Raw genomic sequence first — 19,462 nt, forward strand, 5'->3', positions numbered from 1 at the left:
TTTTGCACAACTCTGTTGCTTGTGAAGCTCGCACACAAGAATTTCACTCACATGTGCTGTACCAATGTACCTGCACACGTGATGTGACAATAAAAGTGATTTGATTTGATTTGATTTGATTGAAGGCAGTTAAAATTACATCATTGATTTGGCAGTTTGACCCGTATGGACTGGCAGGAATGATTTCCTGTGCCGTTCAGTGGTGCATTTGGGTAAGTTCAGTCTCTCACTGAACACCCTCCTGTGACAGGCCAGGATGTCATAGTGTGGGCGGGAGGTATTGTCCACCATTGTGCTTGCCTTGGACATCATAAGGGAGTCCAGCTCCATCCCCACAACATTGCTGGCTTTCCAGATCAGTTTATCGCGTTTGTTGTGACCATTGGCACCCTCGTCTCCTGGACTGGGGCAGGATGTCTCAGGATGGGCGACGCGGAACACCCACTTCACCTCCAATAACGGGCAGTCCTGGCGGATGTGCACTAGTCGCCCACATCTCCAGCACTCTTGCTCTGATGCTTGTGCTGCTCCAATGAGCTGAGCACAACTTCCATAGCCCTCATGACCTGCAGAGAAACAACAGAGGAGAAGGGGTTAGAGAAGGGGTTAGTATCCATTTCCAGTGGGAGGAAATGGCTAGAGCTCCATAACCACTGGCCGGGCTGGTGATGCCACCGGGTGCCTCTTCCTTTGGGCCAGGACTGGTCAGTTGGTCGCTGCTTGCCCCAGCTGCTCCCATGGTGGTTCCATCCAAGCTGCTTGAGGCTCGCCAGCCAGTGACAGTAAACTCACTCCACTGTTCAGACCGAGACAAACTGCTCCTGGACGACAGTGTCGAGCAGCTGAGCTTTACTTAGGGCTGCAGCTTCCTGGCCGTGGCTTCATGCAGTCGCCTCACTTAAGCGAAGGGCTGTCTGCAACCCCATCCAACTGTTCCGGAACCAGCACCAATGGTCTATCCAGTCTAGGATGGTCCATCTAATGTAGGAAGGGTGCCCTTGCTGTTGCGTGGAGGCTCATAACTGCCACCTGGGCCTCCTCCAGTCAGCAAGGAGCCAGAACAAGTGATGAGGTTTTCCAATACTTCTGTCTGCTGCTTGCTCCAGGCATGCACCTCCTCCAACTGCTTCAGATGCAACTGCCTGCTCAGACACCATCTGGGCCAGTGCCCCCATCAGCTACACAGGTTGGGGCTCTGTCATGCCAGCCTGGGTTTCAACACCACTGTAAAAAGAACCTGGCACGACCCATACATGGCTTCTTCCAAAACCTTTTTGCAATTTTCAATGTCTCTCTGGCAGCTTGATTCCCATTGCACTCCTGTTAGCTGCCTCGATCAGCTGCTTTCTTAGACAGACACCAAGATCCCAACATGAGCTGAAGATGTTCATTTGGACTGAGCAGCACGGGCAGGATAAGCAAAGAGGACATCAGAGGGACAGCTCAAAGTTAAAGAGGTTGAGATGGTTTGGAGATGTGCAGAGGAAGGATACTGAATGGTGGAAAAAGGATGATGAAGATGGACCTGAAGGGCAGGAGGGGAAGACCTCAGAGGAGGTTCATGGATGTAGTGAAGGAGGACATACAGAGGGATGGCCACTAAAGGATGCAGCGAAAGAGAAGAAGAAGAAGAAGAGCCCATGCGATAATATCCAACTTCAATGCAATATTTTTCTCACACGTCACACAAAAGGGCTAAGGAGAAGATCAGAGTAACAGAGTCAGTATGTAAGAATCATTCACCGCAGGTTGGCCTCTTCTCTCTGATGGGTAATTGAGAGATGGAGATAAGACTGAGGAGTATTACATAGTTCCTTAGGGATGAATCCACCTGGGGGCCTGGCTTTATCCTTGCATTTACACATTCAGCACACTATTCATGCTGCTCCTTAACATTAACAGTCCTCTCATTGCAGACCAAAGCTCCTTTTATCCCTTTATCTTATATTGGAATTGGTTGTCTTGCGTTAAACAGTGCCAGAGTGTATCAGAATAAAGCTCATGTCTTAGTGTTAATTGATGTCAGTTATGAAAGTGCTCCACAGTGACTTTATGATAAAGTTGTCTTTTCCCAGCAACATGGAGAAGAAGGATGAAGAGCTTTAGCTGCAGAGGGGTTTTGTAAAGTAATGAAAGTGTGCCACATTAAGAATCAACACCATCCCCGCTAGAAGAATGACTTTAATGCAGATTCAGAATTGCTTTACCCTAAAACCGAGGCTCTGGCTCGAAGAGGAGAACTGCCACAAAAACAATATTTTATCCAACAAAGGAAAAGCTATTCTAAAAGCAAGAAGGAAGAACTTCATCATTATGAAGCACACATCATTAGCACAATGTAGAGGCTATAGAACGGAGATAGATAGCTTAACTAAAAGCCTCACTTTAACTCTGTAATTCTCTCTGCTACAAGGTACAAAATTGTCTTAAGCAAATGGCAGCTCAATTATACAAATAAAACAAGACGAGGATAGTGCTTTGCCCTCTGAAAAACTACTAATCACTGCGCCTGGCAAAAGAAAAAGACAGGCTTGTCAGAGGAAGCAGCAAGGAACTCAACCAAAAGTAAAATAAGATCAAATGAAATATAAATCCATGGAGGGCTGAGAGGGTGAAAATATGACATGCTGTTATTTTGAATTAAGCCTATTTGGTTCCTTTCTCAGCTCAATCTCATAGTAAAATTTAGAACAGCTACACTTGTGAACAGTGAAAATTATAGCACAATCCTATTTCCAAAACAGTTGGAAAATGTAAATAAAAGATTTCCCAATCTCATAAACCCACATCAGAGGGCTTGATAGAACTAGAATCCCTAGAATAACTAGCACAATTTTTGAGTGGGTTGGAGGTGGGAGAATATGTCTGTGAAGGCTCTCAGTCAGGTGGGAGAAGCACTCAAACTACTTTGGTGTTTCAGCCCTTATGTGACAATATGATTCTTCATTTAGACTGACATGAACTACCACTTGCCACCAATACGAGACATCATCAGTTGTGTAACCCCGATTCATTGGGTGTTTCGGCCGCAAACAACCATCTGCTATCTATGAAGGGAAAATGTACCATAGCAACATCCCAAAAAAGAAAAACAGGAACGAGGAAATGACAACAGGCAGCATGGTGGTTCATGCAGTGAGGACACCCCCACTCTCGTCACAGGCACCTGACTCACCAGAGCCCAAACACCAACACCTATGAACTCAGAGACCCTAAGCAGCCGCAACAATGAAGGTCAAGATCAAGCCACAGTGCACCAGCATGTAGAATCACAAAATGTACAGGAAGGTCTCTACAAGAGCCCACAGCTCATCAACCAAGGTCTAACAGAGAATTGATGGCTCATCCCAGACCCACCATAGCAACATAAAGACTGGAAGGAGCCTGCAGGAGCCGATGTACTGCAAAAAGACCCACAGAGGACACCTGCCAGCACAACCAGGGCGCTGAAGCACAACCCCAGTTGCATGTGCCCACCCAGCCGCCCACCCCCACCACTCCTGCCATCACCCGATGAAGCATAAGGTGCCCACCCCAGACAGCCGGATGCAGGGACCAGGCATTGGGCCTGCCAGGAGGACCCCAGCACAAGGCAGAGATAAAGGGAAGAGAAAGGACAGGAGGGGGGGAAAAGGCGGGATCCACCAATCTCCTGCCTCATCACCTCCAAACGCCAGATTGAATTGAAACATCTTTTACATGTGTTAGTGGTTGTAAAGGGCTGTGGGTTGGACATTTTTGTCTTAACCGTGTTCTTTAGTTGTTGTTGTTAAACAGATGACTGGCTGATAGAACCTTACAGAGGTTTTATTTTGGGTTTGTGATTTCAAGGGTTTTCGCCAGGCCGTTAAGGTGCAGAAGATCAAAGGGTTTTTGAGGCAGTTATGGCGTATAACTGAAGCGGTAATAAAGTCTGAAAGTTTCATTCCATCGATTGTGTGCTTCATTCTGGTGAATCCATCTTATGATGTATTTTATTCGGTTAGCTAAATAGTAACACAGTCTAAGGACTGTGTTACATTTTGATGGAATCATTAAGGAAAAATTATTAATTTGGAGTAAGTGAGTGATAATTTGGGGGAGGTAATTATACCTAGCTTTTGATAGCTCAAAAGTTCAAATATTGGTCTGCAGGAATCATTAAGTTCTTCATTATTGGAAGTATTATTAGTAATTCATTTTGACCAATCTGATGATCGTGAAAAATTTGTAATGAGATGAAATATGTCCTTTACTGAATTTGTTGGTTCTTGTAAATACAGTAATATATCATCAGCATATAAATGAATTTTGTGTTCTAATATAGAGGTTTGATTACCTTTGATATTTTTGTGGAATGGCAAGTGGTTCTAACAAAACTGCGAATTATTAGGGTGAGAGTGGGGATCCTTGTCTTGTCCCTCTCGCCACACTTAAACATTGAGAGATGATGCCATTAATGGTGACCTTGGCCTGTGATGGGGTATAGAGAGTGGTTATCTAATAATTAATAATGCTGGGTACCCTTTAATATAGGTGACAGAGATCCTCTGGATTGTTCTGGGAAGATGATTCACTTGGGTATGAAACTTGCAGACTGTTGTTTTAGTTGAAGGAATTAGGTTTATTATAGGTCGTGTTCAAATTTACCTGCTCTGCCTCGGGGTGTCTAGAGGTAAGAATCGAGCGCACCATGTGCTGAGCATGCAGAGTGGATATACCTAAAGGAGCTGCTGCAGCTGTAACTGAGTTAGTGTGATTGAGTTGTGCCTTAATGAATCAGTAAGTGTTATTCCCTTGGCAAGTTAATTGGCATGATGCTGGTTGTAACTGTTCGTGCATGTTAAAATTATGTGTCTCAGTACATTGATACTATGTTGGTAAGATTATTTAGCACTGAGATAACAGCAGTGGCCATAATCTATTCAATAATTACATCCAGTTGTATCAGGAATTAAGTTAAAGGACTTTTTTGCTGTTTAGTTTAACTGTTGCTAGCTTTGCCATATTCGTGCCTTACTATTAGCAACTAGTATGACGTGCTATGAAGCAAATTTATGGTCTACAGTGACCCCTTATGGACACTGGGAGACATCGCTGGTGTCAGATAGATGACGTTATTGTGATTGTGATTACACTTTGATGTAAACAATTCTTCCGTGGGACTTTATTAAAGACAATCAACCCAACATGTTTCTGACTTGTATACCCAGTGTTCCAATATGTCCTCTGCAGGTCGTTTGTGTCACGGTCCTGGGTCGGTGAGCCAGTGCTTTGAGTTTCTTGTGTCTCTGAGTTTTTGTATTATGCTCTTAGTTCTTTGTTGTTATTCTATAGTCTAGTGTCTTAGTTTGGCCTTCTTGTATCCTGTTTAGTTCTCTGAGTAGTTAGTAGCTGCCCTCTGTGTCTCTTTGTTGTTGTTCTTAGTTGTTTCTTAGTTCCTGTCTCCCCTAGTCTAGTTTGCATCTGTGCTACTTCCTGTTTTACTGTGAAGGTCTGTGTCTCATGTGAGTGTATCCTACTTTGCTCACTTGTCTCGTCAGTTCTGATTTCTCCAGCTGTGCTCCCCTTCTGTGTCTCATTCCCCTCGTTACTTCCCAGTGTATTTGAGCCCTGTGTTTCTCTGTGTCAGTGTTGTGATCTCCGTCATGCTGTGTGTTTCTCCCTGTGTGTGTTTTATTAGATTCTTCTCAGTTTAGGATTTGTAGACGTTCTTTGTTTAGCAATTAAAGCTGCCATTTGGAGTTCAATCCCGTTTCTAGTGAGTTTGGGTCCAATTCCTGCCTGCACACAGCCGAAACATGACAGTTTGGTTACCATCTGTCCTTAGCTGACTTGAGCTGGTAGTACTTTCTACAATCTAGGTTGTGGATTGACCCAGGAGCTACATTTCCTCCTTTGCCAGAAAAATCCTGTGGCTGGCACCCTAAAAATCTATTTATTTTTTTAAAGGGTAGAAATAAGGTTTTTGCTACTATCATCTAATGGGTCTCAGGGCTGTCAGTTTCTCTTTACAGTAACATTAGTAGCAGCTGTTATTCCAAATTATAAAGTACTCTTTAAAATACACAATCTGGAAATCCCATTTTATGCCAGCATGCCTGCCTGTGTCGATTATGGTGCATTTATGCATGACTATGGATAAGTACTTTGGGCAGGCTTGTTGGCACAGTGAGTGAGCACAGATGAATGAATCCCAGAAAGACTGTGCTGTGCTGTGTGGAGTAATGAAGGCTCCACGTCGCCTGTTTGCTTGGGCCTGCCTGAATCTCTGAGCCTCAACGCCAAAAGATTCCTGAGTTGATTTGACTTTTAAGCTGAGGAGTTGCTTTGGGGTGTTAAAAGGTATCAGCACAAAGTGTTAAAAAGTGAAGCAAGATAGAGACCTGTTAGCTCCGCTGTTGTAGTTTTCCACTTTTTTATTTTGGTTATGATACATAAATAGTGTCAAGATATATGACATGTGTCTTCACATTACTGAAAGAGCCACATTTCTGATTAGTCAGTGTCAGCATGAAAGGCTTCCATCTGGGACTGCAGCGAATGCTGAAGCATCTTTCAGCTTGAATTATTCTATAACAACCAACACTTGTTTCCAAAACAAGACGATGCATAATATAGCAAGTTTGGTGATAAAAGTCTGAGTGAACCTCACATTCACACAGATGGGATGGCAGATGGGCAAATGAACAGCTGTGTGTTGTACGGGACATCACCTCCCATCTCTAGCAGTTTGCCTCCTTGAAACATTCATTCACAGCACCTGCTGTAAAACTGATCTAGGCACATGTTACTGACTATAAATCACTGGATCTCTAACTTCACTTTAAACCACACGTGTATCTTCCTTAGCTGTAAAAAGTCCGTATTTGCAATGTTTTTTTGAGATTTTAAAGTGCGATATCAGGGACGAGTCAAATAAAGAAAGAAATTAGGTAAATATGAATCTTAAATACATAAGGAAACAGTAACACTATATTATCTAAGTTGAATGAAGAATAATAAGTACACTCTGACTGGTTGTCCTATGCTTACTACACCTTACACCTACAAAAGGACTGTTGGACTATGGAGACCCATTTGGTCTCAATGGATTTTTGGTCTTTGAGGCTTTGGTGACTTTTTGGCATTTTCCACCTCAGCAGTTGGTGAAACCGCTCGGTGATTTTCCATGGTCTCCACGCTGTGGTTCATAAATGCTTCCAGGGGGGTTAGGACTCATTATTTACATGCTTGGCTGGATGCTTGACTCAAAACACCTGGATTTAAAGTTTAAGGGATGTATTCCAATATAGCATAGCACAACTAATCTCCTGCGACGATCTCTGTATAAATTTTACATGATTTAAGGAAAGCCTCATATCATGATGATATTTCTGTAGCAACACCATGTGTTAATGTGAACACACGAGACAAACCCAGAGATGTCTGACATTGACAACTGTGTGTCCACCTCTGATAAAGGTTCAGTAAAAAGGGAGCTACTTCAACAAAGCAGTGATCTGTACAATATGTGAGAAAAGTCTTTCTGGTAAATCTGGAAACAGCAAACTTTCATCAATGGAGTGCAGGGAGAGAGAGGACCCAAAAGTAGACACCCTCAGCAGACTGGGCTGGACTCTGAGTGAGCCTTTACTGGCTGATGAATGCCTTAAAAGGAAACCGAAAGCAACTGGAATAACAGCCAGGAAGCATAGGAACTTAGAAAAATGAAGGGAGGATAAGCTGAAGTTTGAGCAAGAGACAAAGAGAGTCTGGGACAGTATATATGACTGAAGTGGAACGGTAACACACACAAGATTAGACTAAATACAGCGAAGGAAGAAAAAACTGGGACAGGAGCTAAACTAAGCAGGGACAAAACTAACACACATTTTTCAGTTTTATTGTGCAGCTCCTGATGAGTTGCAAGGTTACTTTAGAAGTTGTTAAACTGAAGTGTTACACAGTTACGTTTGTACTTCTCCATCCATCCATCCATTTTCTTCCACTTAACCCCCGGATAAGCTAAAGAAAATGGATGGAAAGATTCCCAGGCCAACCGAGACATACAACCTCTCCAGTGTTTCCTTGGTCTGCCCCGGGGCCTCCTTCCAAACAGTGTCCAGGGAAATCATTACTTTCTGCTCACATTTGGCTTGTGCTGTGGCACTATATTGCTGCAAATTAGGCAGAGTGCCATCAGTGACAATAGCTTATTTGAAAAGGACACAATAACATTTTCCTTGAAATATTGGAATATTATTTTGAGGCTCTGTCCTCTTGTCAACGGGGACCATGATGGCACCTTTATTGTGCACCACTGACAGGCAAGATTAGGACCCATAATGCAGAATTCAGCAAGCCAGACACAAGTTTAAAACTTAGCTCTTACTGATGGTGATTCACAGGTAAACAATCCAATCACGGGTCAGGGCAGGAACAAACAAACTGAAAACACAGACTCAAGGAGAGCTTGTGGATGAGAGAGCACACACACACAACACTAAGTCAAATCCATTTAGGCTGTAACAAGACCAAATGTGGAACAAATGAAAGCTTTGATGCACTGTACACCTGCGTTTGTGTGATGAAGAAAAACGATGAAGTAGCATCAGTTTCCTCTGTGTTTGTCACAGACCAGCTCACTTTGGTCACCACAGTGGCTCCTGCACGTTTTCTTTGGTATTCTTGCGTCTTTACAAATATTAGAGCGTGCTAGTATTCACACCTGACACATTCCATGTGTTTGCATTTCTGCATGTGTGCCTTAGTGTATTTGTTCATGTGCATAAGTATGCATGCTCGCACATGTTTGTAGCCAACATTTGCATGATGTGAACCAAGCCGTCTTGCAGCTCCATAGCCTTCCCTTAACACTCAGGCCAGGCATAATGACTCACAGGCTGTGCTGCTCAGGGAAGATTATATTTAGAACACAGCCGAGGGTCGTGGTGCACTTGTGCACTCATCTTCAGGAGTCTGTTTTACCTCTGTTGCTTTGCTTGTTGAACTTTACATTTATAAAGTTCATGCTCAGCCTACTCTGTAAGTGACATTATGTAAAACAGTCCAGATAACATCAATATTTAAAAGTTTTGAGCCCGTTGGGAGCACACTGCACTGCAGCTTTAACCTTTTTTTTAAGTGCACCACTGCTGCTTACAAAGGTATTTTCTTTTCAGCTAAAGTCTCTTGAAGTCTTCCCTAAGCTTCTGGAATTTGATGGAGCAATGTGTAACCTGAAAAAAGCACTGATGTCAGCATCATCTGTAGCTGTTGGGCGGACTGCAGTATTGTTCATGTTTGTGTGCTGCTCACACTCACACGATGAATTAGTATCGGCTAAAACATTGCTCAGACATGGTACTGTTGATTCTGTTCATCTAGACATTGTCAGTGGCTCATCCGAGTGTCACGCGATCATACTCTAAAGACCTCACAGTACCTAATTTTCCTAATAGAGCAATTTGCTCTCAGGCTTACTCATGGTTCCTAGATGGTAAGTGGTTAATGGACTGGTTCCTATATAATGTTTTTTCTTCTTTCCTTCAGCACTTCAGCACTTTGAGCGCTCATTGAGATAATTAAACGTAGAATGGGAGGAAGAGCTTTCAGTTTTCTGTGGAACCAGCTTCCAGTTTGGATTTAGGAGACAGACACTATCTCTACTTTCAAGATTAGGCTTTCCTTTTTGCTAAAACGTATAGTTAGGGCTGGATCAGGTGACCCCTGCTAGTTACACTGCAATAGGCCTAGGCTGTTAGGGGCTTCCCATGATGCACTGAGTGTTTCTTCTTCACTCTAGACATGGGGTGTCCAACTCCAGGCCTCGAGGGCTGGTGTCCTGCAGGTTTTCGATCTCACCCTGGGTCAACACACCTGAATTCAATTCAATTTTATTTATACAGTGCCAAATCACAACAACAGTTGTCTCAAGACACTTGAAAGTAGAGATGGGAAAAAAATAAAAAATAAACTGGAAGCTGGTTCCACAGAAGAGGGGCCTGAAAAACAGCGGCCATGCAGGTCTTTATGTCTTTAAGACATTCCTGCAGTTTAACTAATTGGTGTGTGTTATCTGGCTTCATGGACAGATAGAGCTGGGTGTCATCTGCATAGCAGTGTAAATGTATGCTATGTCTTCTAATGATGCTGCCTAAGGGAAGCACGTATAATGTAAACAGAATTGGTCCTAGCACTGAACCCTGTGGAACTCCATAATTAACCTCAGTGTGTGAAGAGGACTCTCCATTTACATGCACAAACTGGAGTCTATTAGATAGATATGATACAAACCACTGCAGTGCAGTACCTGTAATACCTACAGCATGTTCTAATCGCTCTAATAGGATATTATGGTCGACAGTATCGAACGCTGCACTGAGGTCTAGCAGGACAAGGAGGCCTGGAGTTGGACACCCGTACTCTAGACTTTTGATTCCCACTATTGCATGTAATTAACTTTTGTCTAAACTCTCCTGCATTGTCTGTTGTTTGCTGTTTATGGTCTTTCCTTTCTTCGTTTTTATTTCTTCTAACTGGTTGAAGAAAATGCTGCTGCTGTCTGAGCTCCTTGTTTCTGTAGTGTGTGTTATTTGACACACACTGAGATTATTTTCAAACCTTAGGCCTCTTCCCTATTATGTATGTAGTGTTATTCATTCATACAAATAATCATTGTTTTCTATTCAGCTTTTGATGTTTTCTGATCCTTTAGCAGCTTTCCTGCATGTCTTCAGTGAACATTGTTGCTTTTCTTTCCCTTGCCAGTGCAAAGGATTTGTGCACTAATTCTTTCATATCAGACCAGAAGGGCTGATTGTCTTAATAATGCCTGCTGGTGAAGCTTATCAGCAGTTTGAATTGTAAGGGGCTGTTCTCAAAAGCAGCTATAGAAACACAAATAGGAGAGTAAAAGAGCCCTCAGAGAGATTTGTGATATTGTTGCTGCTGTGAAAAACTCATTTTCAAAGATTAAACGCTGTTTAGAATGTGATATCACCTGCAGCGGGTCGGAAACAGAATAAGAAAAACATTATGCTTATGCTATTTATTAGAACTTTATTCAAATTAGAGGACTGTCTCCTTACTGTGCGTTGTAAAGAGTAATTGTGTAGTGAGCAGCCCCTAGTTTGATTTGTGTTTAATTTAGTGTAGGAACATGAAAGTAGATGTTGGTCTGACTGGACCAGACCTGGCAGATACTGTTTACTTTGCCCTTACTCCTGCATTCTTAGATTCTTTGCTAACTCTAACCCTTTGTTTAGCTTGAACACTGTTTTCCACAAGCCCTCTAACTCAGTTAAAGTCAATGCCTTGAAGGTGTCGTATCTGCTGGTTAGTTGAATTGCCAAGACAAAAAAAAAGCAGTTCAACATTGGGGAGAAAAACAGGACATATAAGTAGAAGTTGCTAACGTAAATGTTAACGAGCTTCCGTGCTTATGTGTTCTTCAGTACTGACGAATTCTTCGCAATTACTCAACGAGCTCCACGGGGGAAAATGAAACTGAAGTTCAGTCTCTGTCCAATAAATACATTTCACAGTTAAATCAACACTTTCACACTGTGTCACACTGCGTATTGCTGTTGCATCTTTGTATTTAACACTGTGTCCAGTATTAGGACTTACTTACAGCTGAGCACTCCAAAAGTGTTGCTTATGAACTTGGGGGGATCTGGGAAACTGTGATAACAGTGACTCTGCTGCACATCACACTGCAGCACTTTGGAGATCAAATAAGAGGTGCACTGCCTCACCCGTCCTCACCCTCCGACACACAGATATGCACCAAGAGAGGAGCGACTACACAGAACAAACAAACTATACAGCGGCTCTGCGGCAGATCATGGCATTGTTTGAAGCAGGCATTAGATTTATGCCCTAATAAGCAATTTTGATCATCTCTCTCTGTGTTCCCTACAACAAAGAGGAAGAGGGGGGATGGGTTCGCTGTAAGCGCCTCCACATTTTCCACACTCGCTTCAGAAAGTGGGACAGAGTCAAAACGATGCGTTGTGCGGCGAGCACTTGGTGACTGAGTCACATGATGCTTGACAAAACCTATTTGATGCTTATTAAGAAAATGACCTGTCGGCAGTAAGCCTCAGTGGCTCTTGGGGGATGACAAAGGAACCGCAATGAGTCACACAGTGACATTTAAAACTAGAATCCGTGAAAGAAGAAGAAAGATATGCCACACTAAACTGTTGCAGTGCCGCCTGTCTGTTAATGTCTCGCAGCACACTTCATAGCCTTGGCTGAATTAGTTTTGCAGCAGCACAGACGCTTGACAGTGATTGGAAAAGCTTCTGTGGTTGACCCAGCAACACATCATGGAACCTCGTATACATATGTGTGTGTTTTTGTGTGGTAAACACCTCTTTCAGTGTGTGTGTAAGAAGCGATTGTCCGACTCGGTGTCAGTAGGTAATTTAGCGCGTCAGCGGGCTGGGCTCCTGTACGAGGGAAGCTGTTATTTCCGTTAAAGCCCTCCATGCTTGGTTGGTTTGGTTAGGAGCAGCATGAATGGACAGTGGCACCTGGGTGATGGTCACAGTGGGTGTGTGATGGTGAGCAGCAGGGGATTTTGTTCAAGGCCGGCTGTGTGCAGACTCACATAGGAGTGAGGAACAGAGGAGATGAACAGGCTGCTTACAGAGGGAATTATTCACACTGAAAGTACAAGTAAGCTGAATGATTTATGTCCTGTCCTTGTTATTTTATGGAGCACTTTGCCAGTGTCGCAACACCATCATTCTGTTGGAAGATAAAGCACAGACAGAAGAGGCAGCACAACGAGGTTACTTGTGCGAATCACACATTTTTCTTATTACAAATGCCATTTATTATGTTTTGCTATATAAAAATAGTTTCTATCTCTCATTGTTAAAGTAGTGCTGAGAAACAAAATCATTGTCATTGGGAGCTATAGCATTAGCCAGGATAAATGCCTATCCCACAGAGGCATGTTATATATATATGTATGTGTGTATATGTAGGGATGGGTATTGATAAGATTTTCACGATTCCGATTCCATTTTCGATTCCTTATCGATTCTTTTAAAAAGGAGAACACTAAGGTCGATTAGCTTACAACTTTGTTTTATATCTTCTCTTTGAACAAGAGAAATTTAGGAGTAACATGGCCTTACAAACCCAACAGTGAGATCTTAAGAGATCCACAGCCTACGGCTCTTCAATGGGGTGTCACAGGGTCCCCAGGAAAAAAATTTGTAAATGTAAAATAATAAAATAAATGTAAATTTAAAGTTCATGCATTTATTACTTCTTATGGACTACTGTAATTCATTATTATTGGGATGTCCTAAAAACCAACCTTTAGTTAATCCAAAATGCTGCAGCTAGTGTACTGACAGGGACTAGAAAGAGAGAGCAGATTTCTCTTGTATTGGCTTCCCTTCATTGGCTCCCTGTTAAATCCAGAATTGAATTTAAAATTCTTCTCATCATATATAAGGTCTTGAATAATCAGGTCCCAACATATCTTCATGACCTTCAGTTTTCAGGCCCCTCTTCTGTGGAACCAGCTTCCAGTTTGGATTCAGGAGACAGACACTATCTCTACTTTTAAGATCAGGCTTCAAACTTTCCTTTTTGCTAAAGCATATAGTTAGGGCTGGACCAGGTGATGTTGTAATAGACGTAGGCTGCTGGGGGACTCCCATGATGCACTGAGTGTTTCATTCACTATGTGTTTATACACCTCTCTGCATTTAATTATTAGTTATTATTAGTCTCTGGCTCTCTTCCACAGCATGTCTTTGTCCTGTCTTCCTCCCTGAACCCTAACCGGTCATGGCAAATGTCCGTCCCTCCCTCAGCCTGGTTCTGCTGAAGGTGTCTTTCTGTGAAAAGGGAGTTTTCTCATTCCCATTTGCTCAAAGGGTTCATTTGATTGTTGGGGTTTTTTTTTTTTTTTTTGTAATGTTGTAGGGTCACCTTACAATATAAAGCACCTTGAAAAGCTCTTGTTGTGATTTGATGCTATATAAATAAAATTATATTGAGTTGTGTTGAACTGAGGAATATCAAGTTTCACAACATCTGACTGTATCTCATTAATATTAATTAGCACCTCACTTTTCAGTCTCAGTACTATCTATGTTGCTGCTAACAGCAGCATTTCTCTTGTTAGTCTTAACATTTTTTTGTTTGTTTCCAGGAGTCTATACCTTTGGCCTCTTCACTGTTGACATCTTTGTCAACGCAGGGCAGGTAGTGACAGGAAACCTGGCACCGTACTTCCTGACTGTCTGTAAGCCAAACTACACAGCACTGGGTTGCCAGCAGGCCCTGCGCTACATCAGCCACCAGGAGGCCTGCACAGGAAACCAGGATGACATCCTACGTGCCCGCAAGACTTTCCCATCCAAAGAGGCTGCGCTTAGCGTCTATGCTGCACTCTACCTAGCTGTGAGTTTTTCTTACATCCAGCCATATGTGTTTAGTATAATCCTTTTGTTGTCTCTGATTGTATCACCTCCGTTTTGTTTGCGAGGGATCTGGCGTTGGTGAGAAAGATGGATGGAAACAGGGTTTGTTTTGTTGTTTTCGCTGCTGGACATGATAGCCCCGCATCCCTGCTTTTGTTTCCGTGTCACCTATCTCTGCACAGTCTGTGTCGCTTGCTGTTCCCAACAGTAACCCACAGGGCGCCTGGTAGTCTCACAATCTCAGGTGGGTTACTGCTATGCAGCAGAATTCATGGTTCCATTTACCACAGCAAGTCTTCTAGGTCCTGAGCCAGCAAAACAGCCCCAGATCATCACAATACCACCACCATATGTTACTGTTGGTATGATGGTCCTTTTGTGAAGAGGTGACTTCCAAAAAGTTCAGCTTTGTCTCGTCAGTCCACAGAATATTTTCCCCAAAAGTCTTGGAGATAATCAAGATGTTTTTTGGCACATGTAACACTGTTGTGTTCTTTTTGGTTAGCAGTGGTTTTCTCTTTGAGCTCTCCCATGGATCCCATTTTGCCCAGTCTCTTTCTTATTGTTGAATCATGACCTCTGACCTTAACTTAGACATGTGAAGCCTGCGGTTCCTTAATTATGTTCTGGGTTCTTTTGTGACCTCCTGGATGATTGGTTGACGTGCTCTTGGAGTACTTTTGGTAGATCAGTCACATTTTATTTATATAGCGCTAAATCACAACGGTTGCCTCAAGGTGCTTGTGTAGTGAGATAGCCACAGGCAGGAATGATTTCCTGTGTTGTTGAGTGGTGCATTTGGGCAATCTTAGTCTTTAAGTAGGGCTGGGTGATATGAACCAAAATTCATATCTCGATATTTTTTAGCAGGATGGCGATATAAGATATATATATCTCGATATTTTTTTTAAAGCCATAAGGTACGAACAAAAAGAGAGTTCTTAGTCAAAGCTGTGTCCCAGATGTCACACAGGCACTTTTATTAACATACATAGATGTACATGAAAAAAACTACTCAAAAATAAATTATGAGCATTTATTATATAATAAAAGTGCTCCATAAATAAAACAAAACTGTTGTTTTTGTGCATAACAAAGAGCTCACAATTGTGCAGTCAAAATCTAAACTAAAAGACGCTGAGCATAGTAACAGAGACAGATTTCACAGTTCGTGACTGACAGCCTGGAGTTTGAAATCTGCTTCATAACCACGTCTCTTACAGGTGCCATTTATGGTCCTTATACACACACACAATACGGTAATATTACGCTGAAGCACAGTACGTATCACTTCGCGAGGCTCCTCGGTAGCCGTAATGCTCCGACTATCCATCAAGCCGGTGCAGCTCCGTAGCTTAGCAAAGTCGTACTAAAACATTTTTGACCCTGAACAACTAGAATTCATACATAAGGCGCACTGTCGATTTTTGAGAAAATGAAAGGATTTCAGGCCGTGCATGGCGTTAGCGTGGTTAGCTCGTTAGCATGGTTAGCACATTGACGCCATCCAGCCCCACGCACGGGGCGATGCGCAGTAACTCGTTAACGGAGATTTGCCGTGCCCATCTTGTCGCTGCCTGCAGGTGAAGCGATGGGGGAGGAGGGGGAGTTGTGTTCAGTGAAGGAGAGGTGAGGTCGAGTAACGTTGCGTAAAGACAAAAGTGGACGAAAGAGAGGCAAACTTGTGGCTCCACAACTATAATTATAACGTAACATAGACTATATCGATATAAAAGATATTGTCACATCTTACATCTCGTATAAAAATATATCGATATTTTTAAAAAACTCGATATATCGCCCAGCCCTATCTTTAAGTGAACATGCCCCTGTGACTGGCTAGCACCTCATGGAGTGGGTGGGAGGCATTTTGCAGCATTGTCCTTATCTTGGAAACCATGAAACAGCATAGAGGATGGCATTGATCACACAGACTCAAAGAATATCCTGAGCATGGTCCGATGTTAAAAGACCTCAGCTACCTTGGCTCTGGCCTGTCCTGCACTGTGCAGTGATGCTTTTTTACCAGTCCAGTTTATTGTTTATCAAACTTACCTCATACAAACACTTTTTTCCATGCTTTTTTGCTTTTCCATGCTTTCAGTCTGACATTCACACACATACATACACTGATAGATGCATCGGAGAGCAACTTGTGACCAAAGAATAGTTGGTCCTGGAGACTGAAGCAGCAACAACAACCTTCCAATTACTAGATCACCTGCTCTACCTCCTACAGCCATCCTGTGTGACTGTTGATTTATCCTTTAAGCAAAGCACAACAATGAAACCTTTTCAAAAAAGCTTCCAATGCTTTCTGATGATCTGATTTGTTTGATTTTCTGTGTCAGAACCAATGTGTACCCAAGTGCCCATAAGTGATCGATGCATGGCTTTGGACGATCACTGCCTGCCTGCATGGTGAGGAGAACAGATTGTCTCTGTTATATAGGTCATTTAGCACAGGCATATGTGTGTGTCCAGGACATACATGCAGTTTGCACACACTGACACACACAATACTGCAACTCCAAGAAGATGATGAAAATTATCCCTCTTGTTGTCTTAGTCATTACAGCAATGCCAGGGTCAAACACAGCAATCCAGAGTCTGTTGAATCAGCTGTAATTGCTCCTAGAGCAGGGCGATATGACCAAAAATATTTATCACCATACATTATAACTGACGATATAATTGACACTAGACAAAATACTTTACAACTCCACAACTTTATTAGTGCAAAAAAAACCAACCCATCAATGTATTTTCACTTAAACAAGCAGCTGTTTTTTAAGTGCATTAAAGTTATATAAAAATGTAACAGTGCAAATGCAAATTCCTCGCTGACAGTTTAACCAAAAGGCATTTCCAGTGGAAACTGGCCGACATATCCTCAGCATAACCATGTATAATATCCACAAAACTTAAAAAGAGGTTATACACACACAATATGGTAATATTATGTTGAAGCACAGTATGTAGCACTCCACGAGGCTCCGCCTACGATAGCCGTAATGCTCCGACAATCCATCAAGCGGTGCGGCTTCGTAGCTTAGCAAAGTCGTACTAAAACATTTGACAGATTTTCGAGCGCCGTGCACATAAAATCGTTTCGAGGTCAGTAAACACAACCAGAGTTCATACATAAGGCACACGGGATTATAAGGGGCTCTGTCGACTTTCAGAAAAATCAAAGGATTGATTTTAAGTGTGCCGTATTTTCCAAAAAACACGGTAATAACGACGGCCTGCTAGCATGCTCTACCAAAAATAGTGCTTTGTTGTAGAGCAGGGTGATATGGCCAAAAATATTTATCACGATACATATTTGAAAATTTGTGATAACAATATAACTGATGATATAATTGATGCGGAAAAAAATACAACTCCACAACTTTATTAGCGCAAAAAACAAACAAACATCCATTTATTTTCACTTAAACAAGAAGCTGTTTATGTGCATTAAAGTTATATAAATATTTAACAGTGCAAATGCAAATTCCTTGCTGAAAGTTTAACCAAAAGGCATTTCCAGTAGAAATGGGCTGACATATCCTGAGCATAACCATGTATAATATCCACTGAAGTTAAAAAGAGGTGCTTTGCAACATTAAACCGCCTCACGGTGCGGAATGACGAGGATTTATTGGAGCGGGTGAATGAACAAAGCAGGAACGGCAAGACTGACTAACTGACTGAATAATTGAATACAAACGGGAACGACAATACTGGCAACATCAACATCAATGACACGACAAAGAACTGGTGAAACCAAGGAACTTAAATACACAGGTCGAATGATGACAATGATTGGAAACAGATGAGTACAGGGCTGAACATAATCTGACTAATGACACAAGAGACAAGCTGACATGGGAAAAAACAGGAAATGAGAACATTAATGTGGCAAACTAAACTGAACATCAACAAACTGAAATCACTCAACGACCCAGGAACCTTGACAGTACCCCCCTTCAAAGGCCGGCACCCGATGGCCGAAAGAAAAAAAACAAAAAAACAGAACAAAGTTGGCGGACGGGGTCCAGGACGGAGGGACAGAGTCCGAAACAAAACAGTTCGGGGGGGTGGCCACGCGGCCTGCGGCTGAGCCAAAGCAGTTCTGGTGGGCGGCCACGCTGGTGGCAATGGCAACTACTGAGCAGGTCCGGTGGGCGGCCGCAAGGAAGATGGCGGCGAAAAATATCTTGATGATAAAAATATTCTCTAGAGGTTTGTTCCTGTTGCATTCAGCATAACACTAACACAACATTTTATAAAAACAATCATCATACTAGCGGTCAAACATGGTGGTGGTAGTGTAATAGTCTGGGGCTGTTTTCCTGCTCCAGAACCTGAATCATTTGTTGTAATTAATGGAAACATGAATCCTGCTCTCTAACAGAAAATCCTGAAGGAAAATGTGGTTAAAGGAATTCAGCTGAGTGGGCCAAATTCCTTTCACAGTGATATAAAAGACACATTTCCTGTTATTGCAACTGCTTGATAACCCCACAACCAGTTATAAGGTGTAGTGGGCAATTACATTTTCCTGGTAACATTTTTAGTTCCAGGTGTTTTTTATTTGACTTTGTTTTCTTTGCCTAATGTTAAAATTTGTTGATCTGAAAAATGTAAGCGTGACACATATGCAAAAACGGAAGACATCAGGAAGGGGCAAATTTATTTTTCCATGAAATTCTCATTACTTGCTTACATTCATAGTAACCAGTTCCAGGCTGTGCTGTTTCAGATAAACAGTGGGTAGTCGTCAAGTTGTGCAAGTGCCAAAATTTGGATTGGGACATTTGTCCTTAATCATCGTTCTAGCAAAAAAATTTATTTTGCTTGAACTTGGCAAAGCTCTAACACAAATAACACTAAAATCTTGTGCATTTGAAACAGGTTCCTGCCACTGTAAGATAGCTAGCATTAGCATTAGCACTGATGAGAATTAATTGGTGTCTCTTTTGATTATCATGTACAGAGATGGGCAGTAACGCGTTACTGTAATCTGATTACTTTTTTCAAGTAACGAGTAAAGTAAG

The 19,462-nt window shown here is 42.3% G+C and overlaps 1 protein-coding gene across 1 annotated transcript in view; it reads left to right on the forward strand.

Moving 5' to 3' along the window:
* Positions 1 to 19,462, forward strand: part of LOC102192667 (lipid phosphate phosphatase-related protein type 5) — a 100,066-nt gene that overhangs the window by 22,035 nt on the left and 58,569 nt on the right. Inside the window, exon 3 of the mRNA XM_013915487.1 lies at positions 14,147 to 14,397. Within this exon, the coding sequence (XP_013770941.1) occupies positions 14,147 to 14,397 (251 nt within the window). The remainder of the gene's footprint in view (positions 1 to 14,146; positions 14,398 to 19,462) is intronic.

The sequence above is a fragment of the Pundamilia nyererei genome, unplaced genomic scaffold (assembly GCF_000239375.1).
Source record: "Pundamilia nyererei isolate P.nyererei 1_Seehausen unplaced genomic scaffold, PunNye1.0 scaffold00311, whole genome shotgun sequence".
In the NCBI taxonomy this organism is placed as follows: domain Eukaryota; kingdom Metazoa; phylum Chordata; class Actinopteri; order Cichliformes; family Cichlidae; genus Pundamilia; species Pundamilia nyererei.